The sequence below is a fragment of the Pleurodeles waltl genome, chromosome 7 (genome assembly GCF_031143425.1).
Source record: "Pleurodeles waltl isolate 20211129_DDA chromosome 7, aPleWal1.hap1.20221129, whole genome shotgun sequence".
Classification (NCBI taxonomy): domain Eukaryota; kingdom Metazoa; phylum Chordata; class Amphibia; order Caudata; family Salamandridae; genus Pleurodeles; species Pleurodeles waltl.
The window spans coordinates 1,312,488,399-1,312,512,068 of record NC_090446.1 but is presented as its reverse complement, the minus strand read 5'-3'; the positions used below and the strand labels follow the sequence as shown (position 1 = coordinate 1,312,512,068).

Sequence of the window (23,670 nt, the reverse complement as noted above, 5' to 3'; positions counted from 1 at the left end):
GTTGGGGAGACTTCAAAGAGTGATTTTGAAGTGCACCTGTTCCCCTTTCATCCCAGTCCTGTCTGCCAGGAGATCTGTGGGGATTATCAGTCCTTTGTATAGGGTCAGACCACTACCCTTTGAAGTGTAGGTAAGAGAGCCTCATTCCCTTCCTACCCATGAAGACCAATCAGTTTGCAGATGAATGCAGATGCAACTGAGTGTCCTTTGTTTATGGCCGTCTGGATGGAATGTACAAGGGGAGCTGTCACCCAGCACAGACTAGACAGATTGGAGACAGGCTGTAAGGCACAGAGAGCAGTAAGAGCAGATAAATGCCTACTGTCTAAAAGTTTTTTTTAGAAAAAGGGGCAACACCCCATAACCCAGGGACCCAAAAATAATGTAAATGAAAGACACAAATGGTCCCATGGGGGGAGTGTAGCCCTTGACTTCCACGACAATAGTTTCTCAAAGAACCTTTTTTTAAATGAGGGATTATTTATACATTTAATGCATTTTATTTTTAATGCAGCAAATTAACCTCAAAATCATGTAATAACTAACATTGTATAAAGGTGTTCCTATACGGTAACGGTGCAGTGCAAATTGATAAGGTGAATAAATAGTGCACTGGTGCTATGTAGAATAGCCTTCCCTGTCACAAATGTAAAGAAAATACCTCCCCTGCCATCCCTAACCACTCCCACCATCTTTCCTGTCTGCCTTCCCCCCCACTGCAGCTGTTCTTTCTGCTTTGAGGCAAAGCAGACAAGGAGTGTTGCATTGATATGCTCTCAGAGAACCCCACAAGCCTGACCTGGAAGACCTTTATAGCACAGCAACAGTGGGTGATATATGTCTTCATTGATTTCAAGATAGCCTTTGATATGATTAATAGGAAATTGTTGTAGTATGACTTACATCACCTGGGTATTTCAGCATGCTTAAAAGCTGTCACATTTCTATATAAACATGATTTTAAAGATGTTTGCTATGGTCCCAGTTGAGAGTGTGCTGAAAGGTTTAAGATACACCAGGGAGTAAGAGATGGATGTAGCGTACAACCAAAGCTCTTCAACTTATTTATAATGATGTAATGAATGAGCCACCATCGGTCTCGCATGATGCTCCCTTGTTGGCAGGTGTTATCATCCCTGTCTCACACGTTGCAGATGGTGCTGCTCTCTTTTCGCACAGCAAGATGGGATTACAGAACCTCTTACAAAGTTTTAATGAGTTTTGACCCACAATTTGTAGTCAACCTGAAGAAAATAAAAATGGTTATAAACAACAGAAAAAAAGTAATTGCCCAGATGATGTTTGATGGTTGCTTCATAGACTAAGCAAATAAAACGAGAATCTACAACACTTACAAATCGAAGGCACATGCTATTAGTGTTTAATAGGAAGTTGAGGGAAGTGTAGTAAACATTATATTGGTTTCTACACAGCCATGTCCATGTATGATTGTTATATTCTGGGGCATTATGAAGCCATCATAACCCAGAAGTACTTTCCTTTAAGGAAAACGGGCTACACTTAAAAAAAAAAAAAACTGCTTTATTTAAAAGCAGTCACGAACATGGAGGTCTGCTGACTACAGCAGGCCTCCATGTTTGCGAGTGCCCATAGTCGGTATGGGGCCGCAATTTGCGACCCATCTCATTAATATTAATGAGGTGGGTCTTTGCGACCCCATACCGACTCGCAGAAGGTGTCTGAGACACCTTTCTGCATCCCAAATTGCGACTTGCAATTTGCGAGTCGCAGGGACTCGCAAATTGCAAGTCGCAATTTGGGAGTTTCCTACATCTGGCCCTCTATTTTATACCAAAGAGGAGCTCAATCTCTGAAGACGTAGTATTGGGAATGGATTTAGAGAAGATGGATCACAAGTACTCTAGACACAAAATGAACTGCATTGTACTTAAAAATGTAAATGTCCTCTGTAAAAGAATCATACTTTGGATGCGTTTTCTTGTTTGCCTTAAACTTGTGTCAATTTTAGAATTGGGTTACTACCAGTTGTTAGGTATACTGATAGGTGGGCAAGTGATACTCTTGTAAATGCTAATGCAGTGAGTTTAGCTGGAAACAATTGAACATTTCTTATTTACTTGCTCCTCATATCGAAGATAGACGAACCATTAGTTGATCCCAATTTTCAAGGCGGCCCAGGATAGATTTCTGAAGAATGACTTAAGTCTGTAAGTCTTCAGAGCAGAAGATACTGGTCAGTGCCGTTTCTAGAATTATGGGTAAATCTTGAAGTAGAATAAGCTTCATTTCGGTGAGAGAAATATACAAAAATGTCAGGCTTTGGTATTATTATGATATAGCGATTGGTTAGTATCCTTAAGCGTTAGTGACCCGTGCTGATCCTTTACATCCGTGGTATATTAATTCATTACATGCCCACGCATTAGATCACCTACCTGGCACAAACGTCCCGTGGAGGCTCTCTTTGTACGCCCACCAGTCCTCGTACGACTTCGCAGAACTAAACTGAGCTGGGGACAGAAGAAACAAACAAATCACTACTGTGTCTTAAACTCAGATAGAAAATCTTTAATTATGTCTTGGATAGTCAGTAAGAAAAATTCCTAATCTTTGTGCATTCTTTAGCGCATACATACTTCTATGCCAGATGCAAAATTGCCCATCAGGGTTAGGGCTCCCACGAGATTCAACATACTTGGTAAACTAGCGATATGCAGTGGTTCGTTGCCATGAACTACGCGTCTGCGCAATGCTCTATCACTCCCTGCAGTGCAATCATAAATCAGAAAACAATACTACCGGCGACATTGTGTTCTTCTGACCAATTTGATGTGCTTTACCGCCATATGTTTATCAGGCTCTGGTCGTGCCACCTTGGTGAGCCAGGCAGTCAGTGTGGCCTGTTGATGCGGCACATAACTCAACGCGGCGCTGCACGCTTTTATTGCCGAGCAATATTATTCAGCCGAATGCTATAAAGTTCACCGCCGAGCTAGAAAATCTATCACCGCGCTAATGTATGCATGGCACTGCGATGTGATTTACCGCCATGTTTTTGCGGGCGGCAGATCTGTCCCCTTCCATGCAATTTGATCCCTACAGGGGTGTATTTCCCAGCGCCATGACATAATATAACACAGTTGCCGGGCCACATCGCTTGCCCCGGCGCCATTTTGCAGACTGGCAGTCTGTCATATTCGGTTTGGGGCATTGGGGGAATTCATCGCTGTGCACTGTGATTGGCCAGGGTGTTATTCACTGCAGTGCGGAGGCGTCAAACTCACTTCACTCTTATTGTATTTGGCAAGGAGCTGTATTCCCTGTCAGGCACCCGCCTATAATAGAGAGTTATCTTCTGCTGAAGCTCTGCCAGCCTAATTAAATGTATCACTATATTTTATTTTCTCTGCGGATAGTGTGCTCTTCCCAGCCCCTTCTCGGATTAATAAAATGACAGCATTAAAAAAGGTGCCCAGAGCCTGCTTCTCGGCGAAGGAAGGCAGAATTTGATATCAGTGCCGTAGAAAAAGGGTGCAATGGGTCCTAATGAAAGAAAAAAGGAAACTGCCCTCTTCCTCTGGTTTGGTAGTTAAAGAGCAGTTTCTAACTGGGGTGAAGTGGGCCCTCAAACTATTGGGACCCGGTGACATTGCATTTACTGCACTCCTGATATCTAAAAACCTGAGGCTGAATTTTTTTTTTCCCAATTAATTTGAGACGTGAAGCTCTCACGCACATATATATTAACCATAAGCAACCTATATGGCCAGGAGATTCAGTCCAGAGGCCTTAGAGAGAACTCTGCTTCCATTTACTCAGACCAGGTATCGTCTCCCACGCTGGTTGTCTACTGAAGGGAGGAAACCCTTTGACAAGGACATAGACAACGTCTGGTTTGCTATGTCACAAGCTATCCAGCCTCTGGACAGAAGCCACCATTTCAAACCAACAACTATCCCATGGGACACGCTATCAGGGGATAGATATTAAAATTCCGTACTTGCGTTAACAGTAACTGATTGAAAGACCCTGCATCCTTAATAGAGGGCACTTGAATTCCTCAACTGTACCTGACATGTAGAGCATTAGACAACCATATCGACACAAAGTTACATGATCCTGTGAAGTCACATTCCCTCTCAAAGTTTGGACATTTTTCAAACGAAGAAACATTTATTTTGGAAAATCAGAATTAGAGATGGCAGGAAATTCTGGAATAATTCCTGGGTCAGCGCCCTTGATTCTAGTAGAACTTTGAAAGACTCAAACATGCAAGCTTCTCTAGGGCGTTCTGGGTACCAGAGCTACCATCAAATATTTTATAGGTATATTATATGTTTTGGAATGACGCATGTCTGCAGCATATGCAAATGAAGGAAACAAGGTATAGATGGTGATCAGCATGGGTTTCAGGGTTACCTCCTTTTAAAAAGAAACACATTTGTCAAGCACCCTGGTTGCACATTGGGGACCATGCAGGTTCTAGAGCCAACCATGGCTATGCAGATGACTAGGCTGCCACTAGCGGAGGAGCTGCAGATTACCAAACCAGCTTTCTGACTTTGCTACTGTGCTAAAATTTAAAATTTCACTTATCCTAGGGGGTCCAAACTTCATTCAGTGATCCTTATTGCAGAGATCAACCCCAGCTCTGTGGATACTGACATTGCAATGAAGTTGCTACATTCAGCATTGCATTAATGTTCCATGAGATAAAGCCCAATGAAGCTAATAAAATCATACTAAATCCCCACCTTCGGGTGACCATTTTTGGTTATAACTGCCTCAGTCTCAATTTTTTTTGGTGTCATACACTTTGAGTATTTACTGAAGTTTTGTATGGACACTCACATTATGCAAAGTTAAAGCAATGCATCAATTAAAGTACCATTATAAAATTCTGCTGACATAGCACAAAATTGTGCACCACTGCACAGGCAGCTGGGCAGCCCTTAGTAAATAACACCCCTGGTGTTCCCCTACACCAATAACCAATTTATCAAGACAGGTATATTGTGCATTATGTTCATCCAATAAAGGGGTAGCATTTTTCATTCCTGATGAAGAAATGAAAGATTTCAATAACTGAGAAGTCACCTCCAATTTTTCTTAGCACTCAATTTCATATTTTGCTTAGTACATTCCATCAGTCCACTCAATGTGGGGTGTGAGGAGGCTGTTTTGCACCAATGATGCCATGCAGTTGTATATTTGCTTCATAAACATGTCTCAAAAACAGAACCATTAATGGAAGCCAATATTTCAGGTAATCAGCAAGATCAAACTATAACCTCGAATGTCACCACTAAGCACTGTGTAAATTATACCGCTGTCCATTCAAAGATGCCAAATGAATTAATTATATTGTTAACAGTGTGACAATTGTAATACTGCCTAAGCAGCATATGGATAACAGGGCTGCACGAACACATGTTCACACATGCCTGTGTCTTCCTCCTAGGATGTAGCAAGTTCGAGGGGTGCACTGGGTGTCAGATGTTATCCTTTGTCTTCTAACACTTCAAAACATTGGGCATCATTACGAACCTGGCAGTCTCATGACCGCCAGGTTCGCGGTGGTGGTCGGACCGCCACCAATGCAGCGGTCTGAGCACCATATTCTGACCTTGGTGGTTGTGCCACAGTCAGACCGCCAGCACCACCAGGATTAGTCGTCCCGGTGATCTGGCAGTTGGGCGGTCCTAATCCACCAGGGGATTGCGACTTTGTTCTCCATCAGCGATTTCATGGCGGTAGCACCACCATGAAAAGGCTGGCAGAGAACTGATGCAGGGGGCCCCAGGAGGTCCCTGCACTGCCCATGCACTTGCCAGTGCAGTGCAGGGTCCCCCTTGGCCAGCACCCTCGCAATGTTCACTTTCTGCTTTGCAGACAGTGAACATTGTGAGTGTGCTGGTGCACCCTGCGCACTATAGCATTGCCGCCGGCTCTAATACGAGATGGAGATAATGCTGTAGGCTGTTACCCGCTGGGCCAGTGAGCGGAAACTGAGGTTTCCACCCGCACACTGGCCCAGCGGGAAACTTGTAATGGGCCTAGGGGGTAAGAAGCCACAATGGTGGCAACCTCCCTGTGGGGATTTCGGCAGACGGGCTTTTCTGTCTGCCAAAATCATAATAAGGCCCATTGTGTCAGGGAGATAATTCAGACCTTACCCAGTACCTTGCTGTAGACTTTTAGTCACTACATGGAACTGAACTATGTGACTCTTTTTGATTCCAACATCCACGGCCTTCCTTCCCCTTCCTGTTAGTTCCCCCCTGAGTTTGTTGGCTTCTACACCTTATCCCTCCAGCAGGCATTTCTTTCTGGAGTAGGTGAGCAGACTGTTTCACCATGGTTTTCTGCCTTAGTCCTCTTTCCTCATAGGAACTTTCACATTAGTTTGTCCTGCACTTTGTATTTGATAAAAACAAACACAACCTCTTATCAAAGTCTAAAATAACCTGATAGCTTTCTTTAAAGGGCATCCACCGGCAGGAGAAATGTTTTCTCTAGAAATAATCCAGTAAAATCTGCATGTAACCTCATCCCTCTTTTTTCATACATTTTGAAGGATAACATGGCTTTTCTATAGATACCTCTGACATGCACAGCATTGTGTCACTTTCCTTTGTAGAGGTTCATCAGTGTAAGCCCACAGAACAAGTCTATGAAACGTTGCCTTATTGTGAGTTTTTTCTAGGATGCTTTTCACTTGACTCTTACACTATCTCAGCCCATGCTTAAAGTTAGAGCTGTTACCATATGTGGACCACAGAGAGAGGAATCCTTTGATGAACTGAGGCCAATGGGGCTTTGTTTTGAGCACAACCAAGAAAGCAAAAAAAAAAAACTAAGAGACGGGTTTAGAGTTTGATGATCAGGTACTCTGTCACAAGTATGACCGCTATCACGTCCACCTTATTGCAAGTGCCACACGAAACAAAGCACTTGAAATAAGGCAGACGGGATCTCTGTCATGGTTGTGGTGGAGTAACCTGTCTGCCAAACTGTAAATCAGGTCCTAAGCAGTGAATCCCTGTAGCTTCACTGACCAGTCCAAACCCTTCTTAAGTAGGCCATGTATACACACTCTGAAGGGAACAGTAATTCCCTGGTAGAGGTTTACGTATCAGGTGTCAAATAGTGGAAGATGAAGTTGAGCATACACACTAAAATATAATGATGGGCAGCTCGTGTGAAAGTCCAAGTGTAAAACTAGGTTGATGTATAAGGAAGCATAATCCTTCTCTAAATAACCTCTAGAAGAGCTCGTGATCCCTTTGCAAGAACAATCTGTGTTTTTTCCTAACTCTTTCCCAAATCCGAGCATTGCCTATGTGCTGCCACCTAGATGCAGAACACCAAAATGTCTGTTCACGCTCAACCATCGAGTTATAAGTGAAACATCCCAGCTCCTGTCTTAGACCATACTTCATCCTGCTCAGAATACATATCTCACTCTGAATCGGTATAGACTAACATTTCCATTGTGAACCAATCCCTCCTGCTAGGTCTAATCTTTCTTGCAAATCACATGTAAAAGAATCAGTGTTGCTCATACAGATGGATCCTGATCCCTGATTGTACTAAAGGGTTAACATCAGAAATGGCTCCTGCCTAGTTTCTTTAGACTGCCCACAACACTCGGATAGCCATTATTTTACCCTGTGTTCATTGTAGTGCTAGTGTCCGTATTTGTGATGAAATAAACTACCTCTGATGCCATATCTTGTGTTCCCTTTGAGCCCTCCAGTACGGAGGTAACCTACTACCACATCTTCGAGTAGACCAGTGCGAAGGTATGTATTTATCTCATACCCTTTGCACATTTTTGCAAAAAATATGAAAACACTGAATAGCAATAGTTTGTGCCACTTGGGCTTTCTTGAGAAAAATGGGGCAACTAAGATTATTTAAAATAAAATATTCCAAGTTTTCAATATTTTTATACAAGTGTAATCTGACGTACCTATCCTTCTTGAGTGTTGAATCACCTTGAAGAAAGGTTACACAGGGATGCACTCACATACAAAGCACTCATAATTTATCCAGATGCAGCGCCAAGTAACACTCATTGGCTCAGGTGATAATAATTGGGAACAATACAAATTTTGCTTGCATATTTGCAAATCCCTCAACTGTAACAGCTCTACCTACTACAGACTGCCCTGTGTCAGGATCATTATTATTCTTTGAAATATACTTGATGCCAAAGACAGGCAAAGAGATAACCTGGGACTTAAATCAGAAATGGTGCACTAGCAAAACAAATTCAGAAAAATACATTTGCCCAGTGTTTGCTACTTGAGAAATATCATTTGGCCAAAATAGCATTTGTGCAAGGAGAAAACTTAGAGCAGTGGTTCCCAATCTTTTGACTTCTGTGGACCCCCACGTCATGATTACTGGAACCCGGGGAACCCACTGAATAACTATTGGAGTCCGGGGACCTCCCACTAAGTCATGACTGAAAGATGGGGACCTAATCTGTTAATATTCCTTAATTTTCTAGGCTGTCACGGACCTCCTGAGGAGGCTTCGCAGACCCCCAGGGGTCCCCGGACCACAGGTTGGGAACCACTGACTTAGAGCAAAGTTTTTGATCTTTATATAATAGGCGGTTGATGACAATAACTTTTCACTAATTTTCAAATATAGGTCTGTGTTTCAGGTAAGCTTTAGTGGTTCCATTTTTAATTATCTGAGTGAAAACATAGTGCTGAATCAGTTTTGATTTTTGATTTTTTACAAGGGCTATTTATACGTTAAACCACTGTCAATGACTAACTTAAAATGATTTTAAAGCAATACATGTTTTCCACATACTGTCACATATCTGTTTTATTCAAGTTTTTCTCGAGTGGCAGAATCTTTTTGTGAAATAAACTGGAGCAAAATCTGCTTCACCATTCTATATTAAAAAAACAGCTTGAACCATAGCTGGTGCAAATGCATTGTACATGGACTATCTGGGAAGGGCATTGTCAGATTTTTTTTTTTTTAAACTGATTTTTATTGGTGTATTTAAACAAGGTACAAACATTTGGCATGAAACAACTAAGTTTTAAACAGTTAAGTGCTTCACGCATTTCCAGGTGGGAGGGTGGTTATTCACTCTTGTCCACAATGCAAAAAGCAAAATTTGTGCAATAGCATTATTATGCACTTGTGTGCATACTAAATGATGTGGGAATACATGTTGAGTTATGAACAACATGCATGCCTCAAGGGTCATAGAACTGGGTATTACTAAGGGAGACAGACGTTAACTGTTCATGGACATATAGGGTGTGGTCAGCATGTTGACACAAACTGTATGTTTTAAGTATGTTATGTGCAGGGGTGTCGGTGGGGGGCATGTTGACTAGGGGGCGCTCATATCAATCAAAGCAGAAGGGGGGAGTTCCCCAATAAGATAGGGGGGTCTGCATCTCTGACTGCATAACACGTAATATGATATGAAGGCCACGCAGGCTAGCCATATTCCCTGTTCCCATAAATGTCACAGCTTATGGAGATCTGGTATTGTCATGGGGGTGCTGCCCAAAATGGGCGAGAATCGTTAGCCAATGTTATCAGATGGGGTGGAGGCCCCGCACTGTCACGCGGTGTAGGGCGTTCTCCTCCGCTGCTCCCCATTTAATTATGTCTCCCCTCCAGACCATCACCGGAGTGGGACAGATGATCGCCTGTGTAGCGTGATCGTGCAGACTGCCAGCATGAGGGTCAATGCAGCCAAGGGAGACCGCACTTTATGTGTTTCCTTCCGTTTATAAATGCCAAGGGCACTATCTTCCCATGTGTTCAAGTCAGGTAGCTCCAACAGTCCTTGAAGGGTAGTGTTTATTGCGGACCAATAAGGGTGAAGTGTCGGGCAAGCCCACTGTATGTGGCACAGATGCGCCTCTTCTTGGGTACAGCGTGGGCACATAAGGTGTGCATTGGGATAATACTTATTGAGGCAGGTGGGGGTTAAGTATGCTCTGTGTAGGAGGTAAAACTGTATATTCTTGAAACAGGAGTTGTGGGAGACCTTCCAAGGATGGGATAATGTTGTTTCTCATTCTCTATTGGTTAGTTCCCAGCCCAGGTCTGTCTCCCCTTGACACCTGAGTGAATTTAGGGATACACAGTGAACATCAAGTATGGCTCTATGCAGCCAGGTTATGAGGTGGTGACCAGGACCCATGGTGTATATTGTTTGTATGATGGGATTGTGCTGTGGTTAGGTCTCCACTTGTCCCCAGAGCATCCATATAGTAGCACATAGTTGTCAATGGGTGAGAAATTTCCCTGGCGATATATTGTTATTCTCCATGAGCTGGTCAAATGTGAGTAAGCAGCCATCAAGATACAGGTCACCCATTACTGCAAAGTCATTGGTTGTCCACTCTGCTAAGTGTCGCGCTGTGTAGTTGCCTGGGAGCCGGGGCAGTCCCACCAGCGGAACATTAGGTGCATAGCACAGCCAGTGTCAGGAGAGTCTATATATTCGTAGCGTGCAGCGGCTGTCTACCCGGCCCTGTGGTGGCCAGGAAGTGGGAACATCAGCCTTGGCAACAAGAGGCTGCGGACAGTGATTGTGATGAGAGGGCCCTGAACAATGACAGCCTCACCCATATAGCGGCCAGCCATCCACTACTACAGCCATTGAAGCTGGGCAGCTAGAATGTGAGCCTCAAACACTTGGGCTCCAGCCCGCCTCGGTCTCGGAGGAGTTGCATCTTAAAAAATAGCCACTCTATGGAGCTGTCGGCCCCAGATTAGAGTTCCCATCAATGTATCCAGTTCTCTGAAGAAAGCACTGGGACAACTGGGAGATTTGCAAAGAAATATATTATCCTAGGGAGTATAAGCATTTTTGTGAGTGCTATCCTTCCTATGGGGGCAAAGGGGAGGGACTGCCAGAATGCCATCTGGGATAGTGGGCAACCCTGGCGGGGGCCTCGCTAGACTGGGAACGAGTTGGAGACTAAAGGACCCAGCCGGACCCAAGAGGAGGGTGCATTCTAGAGGAGGCGGGTATATGCTAATAGGCGTTCTAGCACACCTAAACGAGCCAACACCTGAAATAAATATTCCCATGATAGCGTGTCAAATGCCTTATCCACATCTAAGATGAGGGCTACCACATGTGGAAAGGAATCTCGGAGTTGATCCTGTATGTGAAACAGGCGGCGGAGATTTTGCGAGGCATTCCACCTCCGGACAAACCGATTTTGGTCTTCGTGCATTAGGGTGGGGACTATTTGTGCGAAACGACTTGCTATAACTTTGTCTAATATTTTGTAGTCTGCCCCCAGAATAGCCATTGGCCAGTAGGAGCTAAGGGTAGTTGGGCCTCGATCAGGCTTTAAAATAGAGGTAAGCAGAGACTATCGGAGTGTTCTAGGCAGGATGCCCCTCTGCATGCTTCATTATATATCGCCACAGGCTGCGGGGCAAATTTAGTCGCAAACGTGGAGTAGAACTCCAGCGGCAGACCATCTAAGCCTGGTGATTTATTTCTGGCTAAGTCTTTCATTGCTTGACGGACCTTTTGTTCCATAATTATGGCATCTAGGTTCCTCCTGATGGCTGCAGGGATACATGCGATGGTAATTTCTGACAGGAAGTCAGTGACGGCCTGGGTAGAGGCCGCAGTTGGGCCTCATCTATTTATACATAGTAGTGCGCGAGTTCTTGCAGGATCGAATCCTGGTCCCTAGGTGTCTATCTCGACTGACAGCGAATCTCTGTAATTGGAGTGGTGCTTGTATCTTCCTGTACTAGCCATGCAAGCGGCCGTTCAGCCTCGTCTCCCTCCTGGTGTATCCACGCTGCACCATAGGTGCTCCAATTGAGTGGCGAGCACTTCACACGCCCGTATTCGCTGCTCGGTCGTGTCTGTTGGAGAATCGGGTTGCCTGTCCAACTCAGCCAGGTGCACCTCATCCAACTCACGTTCGAATGTTCTGCAAACATTTGTGACTTCTTTGATTGAAACACCCTGTGTGACAACCTTGAGGGAGTCCCATTCTATAGCATGACTCCCGCTGTGTTATGGTTTTTGGTGAAATAGTGTTGTCCATGGGTCCCGTGCTTGCTATGCCACCAGATTCAAGCTAGCCTGGCTGATGAAGGGTGATACCCTGAAACCGGTCCCAGGATGGTTGTTTCTGGTCCAGAGAGGACCTGGCCTGGCAGTTCGGGCTGGACTGTTCCGATGGGGGACAGATTCAAGACTGATTTGCATATGGCTGGGTCTGAACTGGAATGGCATGGCAAGCAAAAAAACTGATGGATTAAACCCAGATCTTTGACTGGGGGAGAATGTTTGATTTGTTCTGCATTCCATCCATCTCCTGTTGTTTTTACATTTGTTAGTGCTTGTCAAAGGGCAGAGTCCTCCAACACGTAGTGCCTAAGGTGCCAGAGAGGGTAGAGGGTCACAAGGGCAACCAGTGTAAGTCCACCACATGGGCGGAATGGTCTGCCATGATTCTGCCCAGGTAGTCGGTGTGCGTCACCAGGGGAGTTATAGTGTAAGAGCTCAGAAAACTTTCCAATTGGACCTAGAGGTGATGGGATATGGAATAAAAGGGGTAAAGTTTATCATTCTGATGGATACAGCTACCTGTGGATTCCTCACCTAATGAATTCTCCCCATGCGCAGCATTCAACGGAAACTTCTTTACAGCTCTGCACGTCGGTGAGGAGGTCACAGTTGCCCGACTCCACGCGGCTCCGCCTGACGTCATCATGGCAATAAGAGGCCCTCGCCGGCATGCTGACGTCAGTTCCCTTTTTTCTGTGCCTTTGATAACGGTTATTTCTCTAGCTCTTGTATCGTTTGCTGTTGAAAGAGATACTTTGTGTTTTTTCGGGATATCTGTTCCGAAGAAGTCAATGGTTCAAGCCTTGCAGAGAATGCAGAGGTCGAATGTCAGTCACTGACCCGTATAACGACTGTCTATGGTGTCTGAGCTGGGACCATGTCATCCAGGAGTGTGGTTCATGCCAGAAAATGAACCCCAAAGCTCTGAAGGAGTGTGAAGTAAAACTATTTTTAGCAAAAGCTAAAAAGGAGAAGAGGAGTCACCATAGGTCTTCGTCGGGGAAGTCGGCGAAGAGTCATAAGAAGCGGCGCCATCACGATTCCCGGTGTCGTTCCAGAGGAAGCCGTTCAAGGTCGAGGTCTCCATCTGCTCAGCGGCATAAGTCCTGGGAGGTCAGCCCGACGGTGACTCCTCAGCCTTCGACTCCCCAATCTTCTTTGGCGCCGTCGGTCTTTGAGGTGGTGGAGCCTCAGAGTCCTCGCTCATCTCCGGCGCATCCGGATGTACAGGATTCGAGTCCGGCTCCGGCTCCACAGGAGTATCCTGCTTTCCCTGCTCCGGGGACGGATCCAGCGGCATTCCTTAATGCCATGTTTGCCATGTTTCAGAGCATGGCGCCAGGAGGCCCCACTGGTCCCTTGACGTTTAATTTAGGCGCTCCGGCTCCATATAGACCAACGGCGTTCATGCCATTCTCTCTGGCAGGAGACACTAGCCCGGCACCAGTACTGCCGGTGCAGCTGTTGACGTTGGTGGAAAGACCTGCGACGCCGGTGTCTATTCAGATGGAGATGTCCGGAAGTCGAATGGCGTCGATGGGTGGAAATAGAGTGTCCACGGTGCCGATGGATCCATCTCTGGCGTTGGAGGGGTCCGGAGATCGTGTGGTGACTCTTTGTCGATGCCAGGGCTGGAGGCGAAATTGCGTTCCCGAAGGAAGGCCCTCAGATTGTTGGAGGAGAGAGAATACCAGAGACAGCTCCTTGAGGAAGGGGAGATTGTGGAGCCCCTCGGTGACTTTCAGGGGTTGGACACTGCCAGTGGGCTGGATACTTCGCCGGAGTGGGATTTGGCCTCACCAGGGGAATATACTGAGGAGGCAGCCTTGTTTCATTCTGTCATCAGGAAGGTTGCTGATTTCTTAGAACTCCCACTTCTGATGGCTCAGGTCAAGACGAATATCCTGACGGAGGTGCTACATCCTGCCACTGCTATTGTGGATCCGTTGTTGCCTTTTAATAAAGCTCTTATGGATCCCATAGTTGAGGTTTGGAAAAAGCCTGTTTCTTCGTCCACAGTGAACAGGTCGGTGGCCAAACGATATAGGTCAGCGCCTGGGGACCCTGAATTCCTTTCCAAACATCCGTCTCCTTAGAGTCTGGTGGTGCAGGCGTCTTGTTCGTCGTGGTCTGCTCCTGGCTCCTTCCCTGGTGTGCCATCCGACAGGGAGTCCAAACGCATGGAGCAGTCTGCAAAGAAGGTTTTCTTGTCAGGCAGCATAGCACTTAAATCAGCTAATGCCACGTGTATCCTGGGTAGATACATTCATGCTATAAGGGATGCAGCTAAAGCAGCGTTGCCTGATATGCCCCAAGACTTGCAAGGACTCCTCACGGATGCCCAGTTGGCGGCGACACTGGTCATACAATCAGGACTGGACACCACAGACTCTGTTGCTAGAGCCATGGGAACCTCCATCGCTACCAGACGTCATGCTTGGTTGCGTACGTCTGGGTTTTCATCGGATGCCCTTTGATGGCAATAAATTATTTGCCACTAAAGCCAACTCTGCGTTGGAACGCTTTAAGGAGAGTAGGGCAATGGCGAAATCCTTGGGCCTGCAGGCTGTTTCAACCCCATTTAGATTTCTTAGAGTATTTGGACGAGGGGTGTCCTTCCGTGGGAGATCGCAGCAGGCAGGCCAGCAGCCCTCAAGTCTCCCTTACAGATCTTTTAGGGGGGGGTAGAGTCCGCACTAGAGGGGCCACCCAAAAGCAGCACCCTACCTCTTCCTCACGGGAGATGCAACAGGGAAAGCAACCCTAGTCCTCTAACCATTGCGTCCCATGTATCTCCGGTAGGGGGAAGGTTGTCTCTTTTTCTTCCCATGTGGGAGTCGATAACATCCGACTCCTGGGTCATCAGTGTGGTGAGGAAAGGCTATGCCCTTCCCTTTCGGGAGATTCCTCCTCCCTTCCCTGTCCTTCCTTTTGTTGAGAAGATCATCTCCTGTTAGAACAGGAGGTTATATCCCTATTGTCAAAGGGTGCAGTAGAGTTGGTTCCCGAGCAGAAGAGGGGTCAGGGATGTTATTCAAGGTATTTTCTGATCCCCAAAAAGGATGGTCGTTTGAGGCCTATCCTGGACCTGAGGATTTTGAATTGGTTCCTCAAGCAGGAGAAATTCAAAATGTTGACTCTAGCACAGGTACTTATGGCGTTAAACAAGGAGGATTGGATGGTGTCTGTCGACTTGCAGGATGCTTATTTCCATATTCCCATTCTCAAGTCACAAAGGAAGTATCTCCATTTTGTGGTGGGGTTGCAACACTACCAGTTTGCGGTCCTTCCTTTTGGTCTTACTTCCGCGTCTCAAGTCTTCACGAAGGTGATGGCGGTGGTTGCAGCGAATCTCAGGAGAAAGGGAATAGAAGTATTCCCTTACCTGGACGATTGGTTGATCAAAGCCAAGTCTCCGGAGCTCATGCTGCATCACCTGCAGATGACAACCCAGTTGTTGTTCAGTCTGGGCTTTTCGATAAACGTGCCCAGGTCTCACCTGGAGCCCTCTCAACGCCTCCTGTTAGAGGGGCAATACTGGACACTACATTGAATCGAGCCTTTCCTCCGCCACAGCGGATTCAGGACATTCAGGTGTTGATTCCAATGTTTCAAGAAGGAGCGGTTGTTCCAGTCCTCAAGGTCCTGTGTCTGCTCGGTCTGTTTGCTTCTTGCATTCTGTTGGTCACTCATGCACGATGGCACATGAGGGCTCTTCAGTGGTGTCTCCCCAAGCAGTGGTTTCAGCACAAGGGGGATCTCGAGGAGTCGATAGGATCTCCAGGGACACTGCAGTGGATCTTCAATGGTGGGCTGCGGTCGGCAACCTGTCTCAAGGAGAGCCGTTCTCGTTGCCACCTCCAGTGGCCACAGTGATAAAAGATGGCTCCACTTTGGGGTGGGGAGCTCACCTGGGGGACCTGGAGATCAAAAGTCGTTGGTCTCCAGTGGAGCAGGTGTTTCATATCAACCTGCTGGAATTGCGGGCGATACTTTTGGCTCTCAAGGCCTTCCTCCCTTCCATTCGCGGTCAGTCGGTTCAAGTCTTGACGGACAACATGACTGCGATGTGGTACATCAACAAGCAGGGAGGAGTAGGGTTGTATCTTCTCTGCAGAGAGGCTCTGCGGCTCTGGTCCTGGCCAAAGGACCATCGGCTTTGCTTAATATCAACCATCTGGCCGGGGTTCAAAACACGCGTGCGGACAGTCTCAGTCGGCTACTCTCGGCCGATCACGAGTGGCGTCTTCATCCACTCGGGAGAAGGTGCACTGCCCATTGTTCTGCAGCCTTCAGTATCCAGTGCAGGAAGTGTTGGGGGACGCCTTTCAGATGTCCTGGAACGGCCAGTTGCTTTACGCATTTCCCCCCCATACCCTTGATTCCTCGAGTTCTGAGGAAGATTCGCCAAGACCGGGCCCAAGTCATATTAATAGCTCCGGATTGGCCAAGAAGGGTGTGGTACACGGACCTTCTCCAACTCTCAATGTGCCCTCCGCTCCGTCTCCCTTTCAGGGCAGACCTCCTCTCACAGTCGCAGGGGCAGGTTCTACACCCCCACCTCCAGAACCTGCACCTTCATGCCTGGAGATTGAACGGGTCAATCTGAGTTTTTTTCTCTCCCACCGGATGTGATGGACGTTATTTTATCGGCCCGGCGACACTCCACCAAATCTGTCTATGCGAGCAGATGGGCTAGATTCGTAGGTTGGTGTGGAGAGAGGCAAATTAATCCCTTAAATGCCCATTTGTCGGACATATTGATGTTTGCATTGTCCTTGGCACAGCAAGGCTGCACTGTTGCTACTGTCAAGGGCTATCTTTCGGCCCTCTCAGCCTTCTTATGCCTTCCTGATCAACCCTCTTTGTTCAAATCCCATTTAGTGTTGAGGTTTTTGAAGGGGCTTACCAATAGGTTTCCTCCCACTCCGTTTCTTAAGCCCCAGTGGGATTTAAATCTGGTCTTAACCTTTTTGATGGGCTCTCCTTTTGAGCCACTACATTCTTGCCCTTTAAGATTTTTAGTCCTAATGACTGTGTTTCTTACGGCCATCACGTCTGCTAGGCGTGTAAGTGAGCTTCAAGCTCTTTGTGTTCACCCTCCTTTTACAACCTTTCATAAGGACAAAGTGGTGCTGAGGACCAGGGTGGCTTTCCTCCCCAAGGTAGTGACTCCTTTTCATTTGGGACAGTCTATCCCTCTTCCATTCTATCCTCCTCTGCATCCATCTAAGGAGGAGGAGAGGCTCCATGGACTGGACCCAAGGAGGGCTCTCAGTTTTTACATGGACAGGACGAGGGAGTTCCGCTTGGACGACCAACTCTTTGTCGGATACGTGGGGAAGAGGAAGGGGAAGGCCGTCCACAAACAAACGCTATCCAGGTGGGTCGTTCTTTGTATTAAGATATGTTATACCATCAGGAGGATCTTTCTTCGCCAATGAATAAGAGCCCATTCCACCAGGGCTAAGCCGGCCACATTGGCCCTGGCTAGAGGTGTTCCAGTGGCAGACATTTGTAAGGCCGCGACTTGGGCGTCCCTCCACACCTTCGTAAAGTATTATTGCTTGGACTCTGAGTTGAGGGGGGATAGCCTTTTTGCGCGGTCTGTGCTGCGTTTTTTTTTGGTATGATCAGTCAGACTCCCACCTCCGAGGCGGTACTGCTTTCGGACTCTATTCATTAGGTGAGGAATCCACAGGTAGTTGTATCCATCAGCAGAGCAAGTTACTAACCTTCGGTAACGCTTTTTCTGGTGTATACACTAGCTACCGGTGGATTCCTCACGGTCCCTCCCGCCTCCCCGTAGTCTGTCTGGTCATACCGAGATTTCCTTGGGTGTGTACATGTATATTTGATTGTTTCTGCATTATGAGGGTATACATTTATATATATTTGTATATATGTTTATATTTGTATGTATTGGTATACATTCATGGGTATGTACATTTTTTACGAATATGCGTTGATACTGTTGCCATTATTAGTTATTTACCTTTTCTATAAACGTTTTCTTGAATATGGTCATGATGAGTATGGAATGTCAATATTCACCTATTTGCCTCAAAGGCACGTCAAAAATGGCGTAAACTGACGTCAGCACGCCGGCGAGGGCCTCTTATTGCCACGATGAAGTCAGACGGAGCCGCGTGGAGTCGGGCAATTGTGACGTCTTCGCCGATGTGCAGAGCTGGAAAGAAGTTTCCGCCTAATGCTGCGCTTGGGGAGAATTCATTAGGTGAGGAATCCACAGGTAGCTAGTGTATCCACCAGAAAAAGCGTTACCGAAGGTAAGTAACTTGCTCGTTGGGTGCAACGTGTGCCAGACATCTCTGAGGGACCACTGTTCAGTCCAGGCTGTGAGGTGTGCCGCTTGATGACAGGGTAATGGATGGGGTAGGGGTGAGTGGTATCTGTCCAGGACACTGTTGAAGTCACCTCCCACAAAAGCCATGGGAGATGTGTCTTATGGGCAAGGTGTGTCGACAGGTGGTCCCAGAGGAGGTGTTGATCTGTGTTAGGGGCATATATGCTGCATATCAAGAGTGGTTTCCCATTTAACTGGCCCTCTAACAACACGAAGCAGCCCTCTGTATAGATTGTGCCCCGGTTTCCTGAAATGGAAGGCCTGGACGCACCCAGGTCGGGCCCCTCACTGAGTAGGAGGCACCAAGGATCTGCCGCCTTGATGGTAGCATGGAGAATAGGTTGAATAGGTGGTAACTTGGAGAATTTAATGCCAGTAGTGGCGAAGCCTTGGTGCCTCCTCATCAGTGATATGTGTCTCTTGTGTAATACTATGTTGGCGTTCTGGCTCCAGACATAGAAGTAGACTGTGTAGCGCTTTCGTGCGGTGTGCATGCCCCTTACATTAAGGGTGAGGAAGTGGACTGCCATAGGTGTGTTCATCGAGTTGATGTGGATTTGCTCAGGGGGAGTAAGGGGTGGCCTCCTGTGTGCCTCTACGCATATGTATAACTGCTTGTGGGCGGTCGTGTGCTCCCAACTCATAGATGTCTCTGTAGTTTGCTGTTTTGATGAGGAAGGATCACGTATCTTTGGAGAAGAGGGTAGTGAGGGAATGTCAAACAGGGGGAGCCCCTCACAATGAGCAAGGCGCCCAAAATGGGGGGGAAGGCCTCAGTATAAAATGCGCTCTGTTTGTAGCAGTCCTTATAAATATCAAAGGCCATCCCGCTGTTTCCATATGTGCGGTCCTGTCCAAGCCACCACCTGGGAGGAACCGTCAAACAGGGATGCGGGACCCCAGTCACTTAGATCAGAGCGTCTGCATCTGTGCTGTGACAACAGGTAGCATGGGTGAGTTCCAGGGCGAGATGAAATGTGAGGACCTGTTTCATATCCGGTTGTGGGGGTCGCTGCTCCCAAGATGGCTGCGGCAGTCAGCACTGCTTTTCTCTCCTGAACTGTTCCAAATCTGGGGAGGCAGCCGGGACTTTCCTGGAGGCAGTCCTCCTAAGCGGATGTGTCCCCCTTGATTCTGCCTCCAGCTGGGAGACCAGAGAGGTCGCCCGCTACCATATACGGAGGTGTCATCATCTCGGCGGTCCAACCCTTGCATCACCTCCGATGGATCCATAAAAAAGTTCATCTTGTTTGCAATGATGCGTAGACGGGCTGGAAAGAGTAGGTAGTACTGTAGTCCCAATTGCCGGAGGTGGAGTTTGACTGCCAGGAATGTGGAGCGCCATTGCTAAACCTGTTTGGCGTAGTACGGGAACAGCATGAACGATTTGTCTTCAAGCCGCAGCAGTGCCACCTTCCTAGCCACTCATAAGATGGAGCCTCTGTCCCAGTAGTGTAGACATTTTACAAGCATAGGACGTGAAGGTGACCCGTGGGTGGCCAGCAAGCGGGGAATCTATGTGCCCTCTCTAGTGTGTAGAATGGTGTAAGGTCTGAGCCCTGCATGAAGGAGTTGAACCATGTTTCCAGAAAGGCCAGGGGGCCCGACCCTTCTGTCCCCTCAGGCATCCAAATGATTCTGATGTTCTTTCTTCAAGAGCGCCTTTCTTCATCATCTGCTTGCATCTCCAGGCTCTGGTAGGTCGCTTCCCCGCCGCTGCAGCTCCACCTGCCCAGGCCCCTGCCACGCCTTGCTAGGGTGTTCAGGTATTTCAGGTTCTTCTCTTGACCTTCGACTGTTTCTTGCCTTTTCTCTTTTGCTCTTTGCTTTCCACTGTTTCCTGCCATTTCTCTTTTGCTCTTTGCTTTCCACTGTTTCTTGCCATTTCTCTTTTGCTCTTTGCTTTCCACTGTTTCTTTTTCTCTTGCTGTGCGCTTTCCCGCTTTTTCACGCCGCTGACACCCGTGCGGCCCCGCCCCCGCTCCCATTCGCTGTCCTCCCTCCCGCCTCCCAGCTGACCCCTCCTCCCCCCTTTCCCTCTTATGGCGGCGCTGCGCGGCCACGTGCAGCGGGCGCGCCAAAGGCAAGCCCGTCTGCGCCTGGACCGCGCCCAGCGCCAGAACCCCTGGCCCCCACCGCACTCAAAACACCCGACTAAGATACGACACCGCCTCCCTCAACGCCCTCAACCCTGGACGAACAGCCAACTGCTACCAAGCCAGCCCTAAACGTACTCATGGACCCTTCACCTGTCAAGCCTGCAAGTACACATTCCACCGAGCCTGCAGACCTCCCACCGGCCCTCGCACCAACAACCACCTCAAGTGCATCCTCCTCAACACACGCTCCGTCCACAAGCATGCCATCTAACTATGGGACCTCCTGGACACAACAGCACCAGACGTCGCCTTCATCACAGAAACCTGGATGAACGCCTCCTCGGCTCCTGACATCGCCATAGCCATCCCCGACGGCTACAAGATCGCCCGGAAGGACCGCATCAACCAAACCGGTGGAGGAATCGCCATCATCTACAGGAACTCCATCAACATCACGACCACCACCAAAGACACCCCCTCGCCGCCGAACACGTACACTTCCAGATCCACACCGACCCCAGAACCACCCTCAGAGGAACTCTCGTCTACAAGGCCCACGTGCCCAATTCAGCGAAACCATCACAGATTTCATCAGCCCGCACGCCCTAGCCTCACCACACTACATCCTCCTCGGGGTCCTGAACTTCCACCTGGAGAAAAACAACGACAACAACACCGCCACCCTGCTCGCCAACCTCGGACTCAAGCAACTGGTGTACACCCCCACCCACACCGCTGGCCACACGCTCGACCCCATCTTCTCCACCAGCAACCACATATCCTTCAGCCACTCCTCTGAACTACACTGGACCGACCACAGATGCGTCCACTTCACCTTCAAACGGGAGACCCACCACCATCGCACACAACAAATCCCCCGCAGACACTGGAGCAAAATCTCCACAGAGCAGCTCCTCTCAACACTGAACCAAAACCCACCAGCCATCACCACTGACGCCAACAACGCAGCCCTCAGCCTCACACAGTGGATCACCAACTGTGCCGAAAACCTCGCTCCACTTAAAAGCCACCCAAGCGGGACCAGCATCAGGAAACCCCAGTGGTTCACGGACGCCCTCAAAGAATCCAAGATATCCTGCCGTACCCTTGAAAAAACCTGGCGCAGAGAACGCACCACAGAAATCATGTCAGCCCTCAAGATCGCCACCCGTGAACACCACCAGCTGATCCGCTCCACCAAAAGGACACCATTCAAAGAGTGGCCCACGGATCTGGGCACCGCACCAACCCCCTCAGACCACGCACGCAACCTCGGATTCATCCTGGACCCCCTCCTCACTATGACCAAGCAAGTCAACGCCGTCTCGTCATCATGCTTCAACACCCTACGCATGCTCCGAAAAATCTTCCAATGGATCCCTGCCGAAACCAGAAAGACAGTTACCCATGCCCTCGTCACAAGCCGTCTGGACTACGGAAACACCCTATACGCAGGGACCACCGCAAAGCTACAGAAAGGTCTTCAACGCATACAGAACGCCTCCCCACGCCTCATCCTCGACATCCCCCGCCACATCCACATATCCGCCCACCTGAAACACCTGCACTGGCTCCCCGTCAACAAGAGGATCACCTTCAGGCTCCTCACCCACGCACACAAAGCTCTCCACAACATGGGCCCCGAATACCTCAACAGCCGCCTCTCGTTCTACACGCCCACCCGTCAGCTTCGCTAAGCCAGCCTCACCCTCGCCACCGTCCCACGTATCCGCAGAACCACCGCAGGAGGAAAATCCTTCACCTACCTGGCAGCCAAAGCATGGAACTCCCTCCCTGCACACCTAAGAACTACCCAGGACCATCTCGCCTTCAGGAAGCGCCTCAAGACATGGCTTTTCGAGCAGCAGTAACCCCCCCCCTCCCCAGGGCCTTGAGACCCTCTCGGGTGAGTAGCGCGCTCTATAAATGCATTGATTGATTGATTGATTGACCTGAGCACAAAGGTCCCACATTTCTGCTTGATATTCCGTTACCTGTGGTCGCAATTCGGTGAGTGTCCTTTTCCCATCAGAGACTTTATCTACCAGTTTTCAGTGGTCATCTCATAGGAAGCCAAGTTCTGTGGCCAGTGTTCCTAGCTGGGCCTCCATAGATTGCTTGACTTGCGCTGTGACTGCGAGTACTTGATCCAGGGTAGGATGCTGAAAGTTTGTGGAGTCAGCAGGGGCACTATCTTCCCATTGTGGTTACGAGTCCTGGTTACGTCCTTTTCCTGCATTCCTCGATGCCAGAGATGTGCTGCCCCCTGCGCAGAACCAGTTTGATGAAACCTCCCCAGGAAGCCGTCCTTTGAGAATCTCAAGCTCCAAGGTCATAGGCACCACAAACCTACAGCTGTCAACTTAGTATTGTGGCTGGGTTGGTTCACTCAGGGACTTTCCAGCACAGTTTAGTTCAGCACAGCCATTTCCATCCTCTCCCATGGGGGCGCTATCAATGAGGTCCATCTGGTTGTTGCCAGAGGTCTAACCAGGTCTCAGGAGAACCTGGTTAACTGCCAGCTAGCGGGGCCTCTCTCCAGCAGTCACCGGGGCCTGGCCCGATGCGTTACCTCTCTGGGGGCCTCTCACAACTTTCATCAGGCCGGTTGCTGTTGGTCTCAGAGCAAGGCTGCTACTCTAGTAATGTGTCTCAGGTCATGGGCACCCTCAGTCTCTTACAAGGACTGCCTGGTCCAAAACTCCTCGCTGCTCATCCCTGGCTGGGTTTGGCCCCCACACCTCTCTCTGGCTGTCAGTCTCAGGGCCCCCCCTGTCTTTGGCTGCACCCCACGTGTCTCCCCTGGGCCCATGATCCAAATTATCCCTCTCACCTTATGACTCCATGGCGTGTGGCTCACGGCTGGTTGTCATGTAACGCCGGGTGGGGAGAGCCACCCCCCAACGCCCCCCCTTTTCACCTTACCCCCCCGGCCATGCCCAGTAACCTCCACTGTCAGCAGATCACCGCTAATAATCATGTCCAGGATATGGCAGCCAAGGGTAGCCGCCACTGCATGTGTCACTCCAAGCCATGCCTCACGGCCACCTGGTTTCTACTGTCGGGTGGCCCGCCGTCAACACTCGTTGCCCGAGGTTAGTGCTACTGACTCCGAAGGC

The 23,670-nt window shown here is 48.5% G+C and overlaps 1 protein-coding gene across 1 annotated transcript in view; it reads right to left on the bottom strand.

The window, feature by feature from the left end:
* CA11 (carbonic anhydrase 11) overlaps window positions 1–23,670 on the bottom strand; it is a 616,839-nt gene that overhangs the window by 376,693 nt on the left and 216,476 nt on the right. Inside the window, exon 2 of the mRNA XM_069200634.1 lies at window positions 2,418–2,492. Coding sequence (XP_069056735.1) covers window positions 2,418–2,492 — 75 coding nt within the window. The remainder of the gene's footprint in view (window positions 1–2,417; window positions 2,493–23,670) is intronic.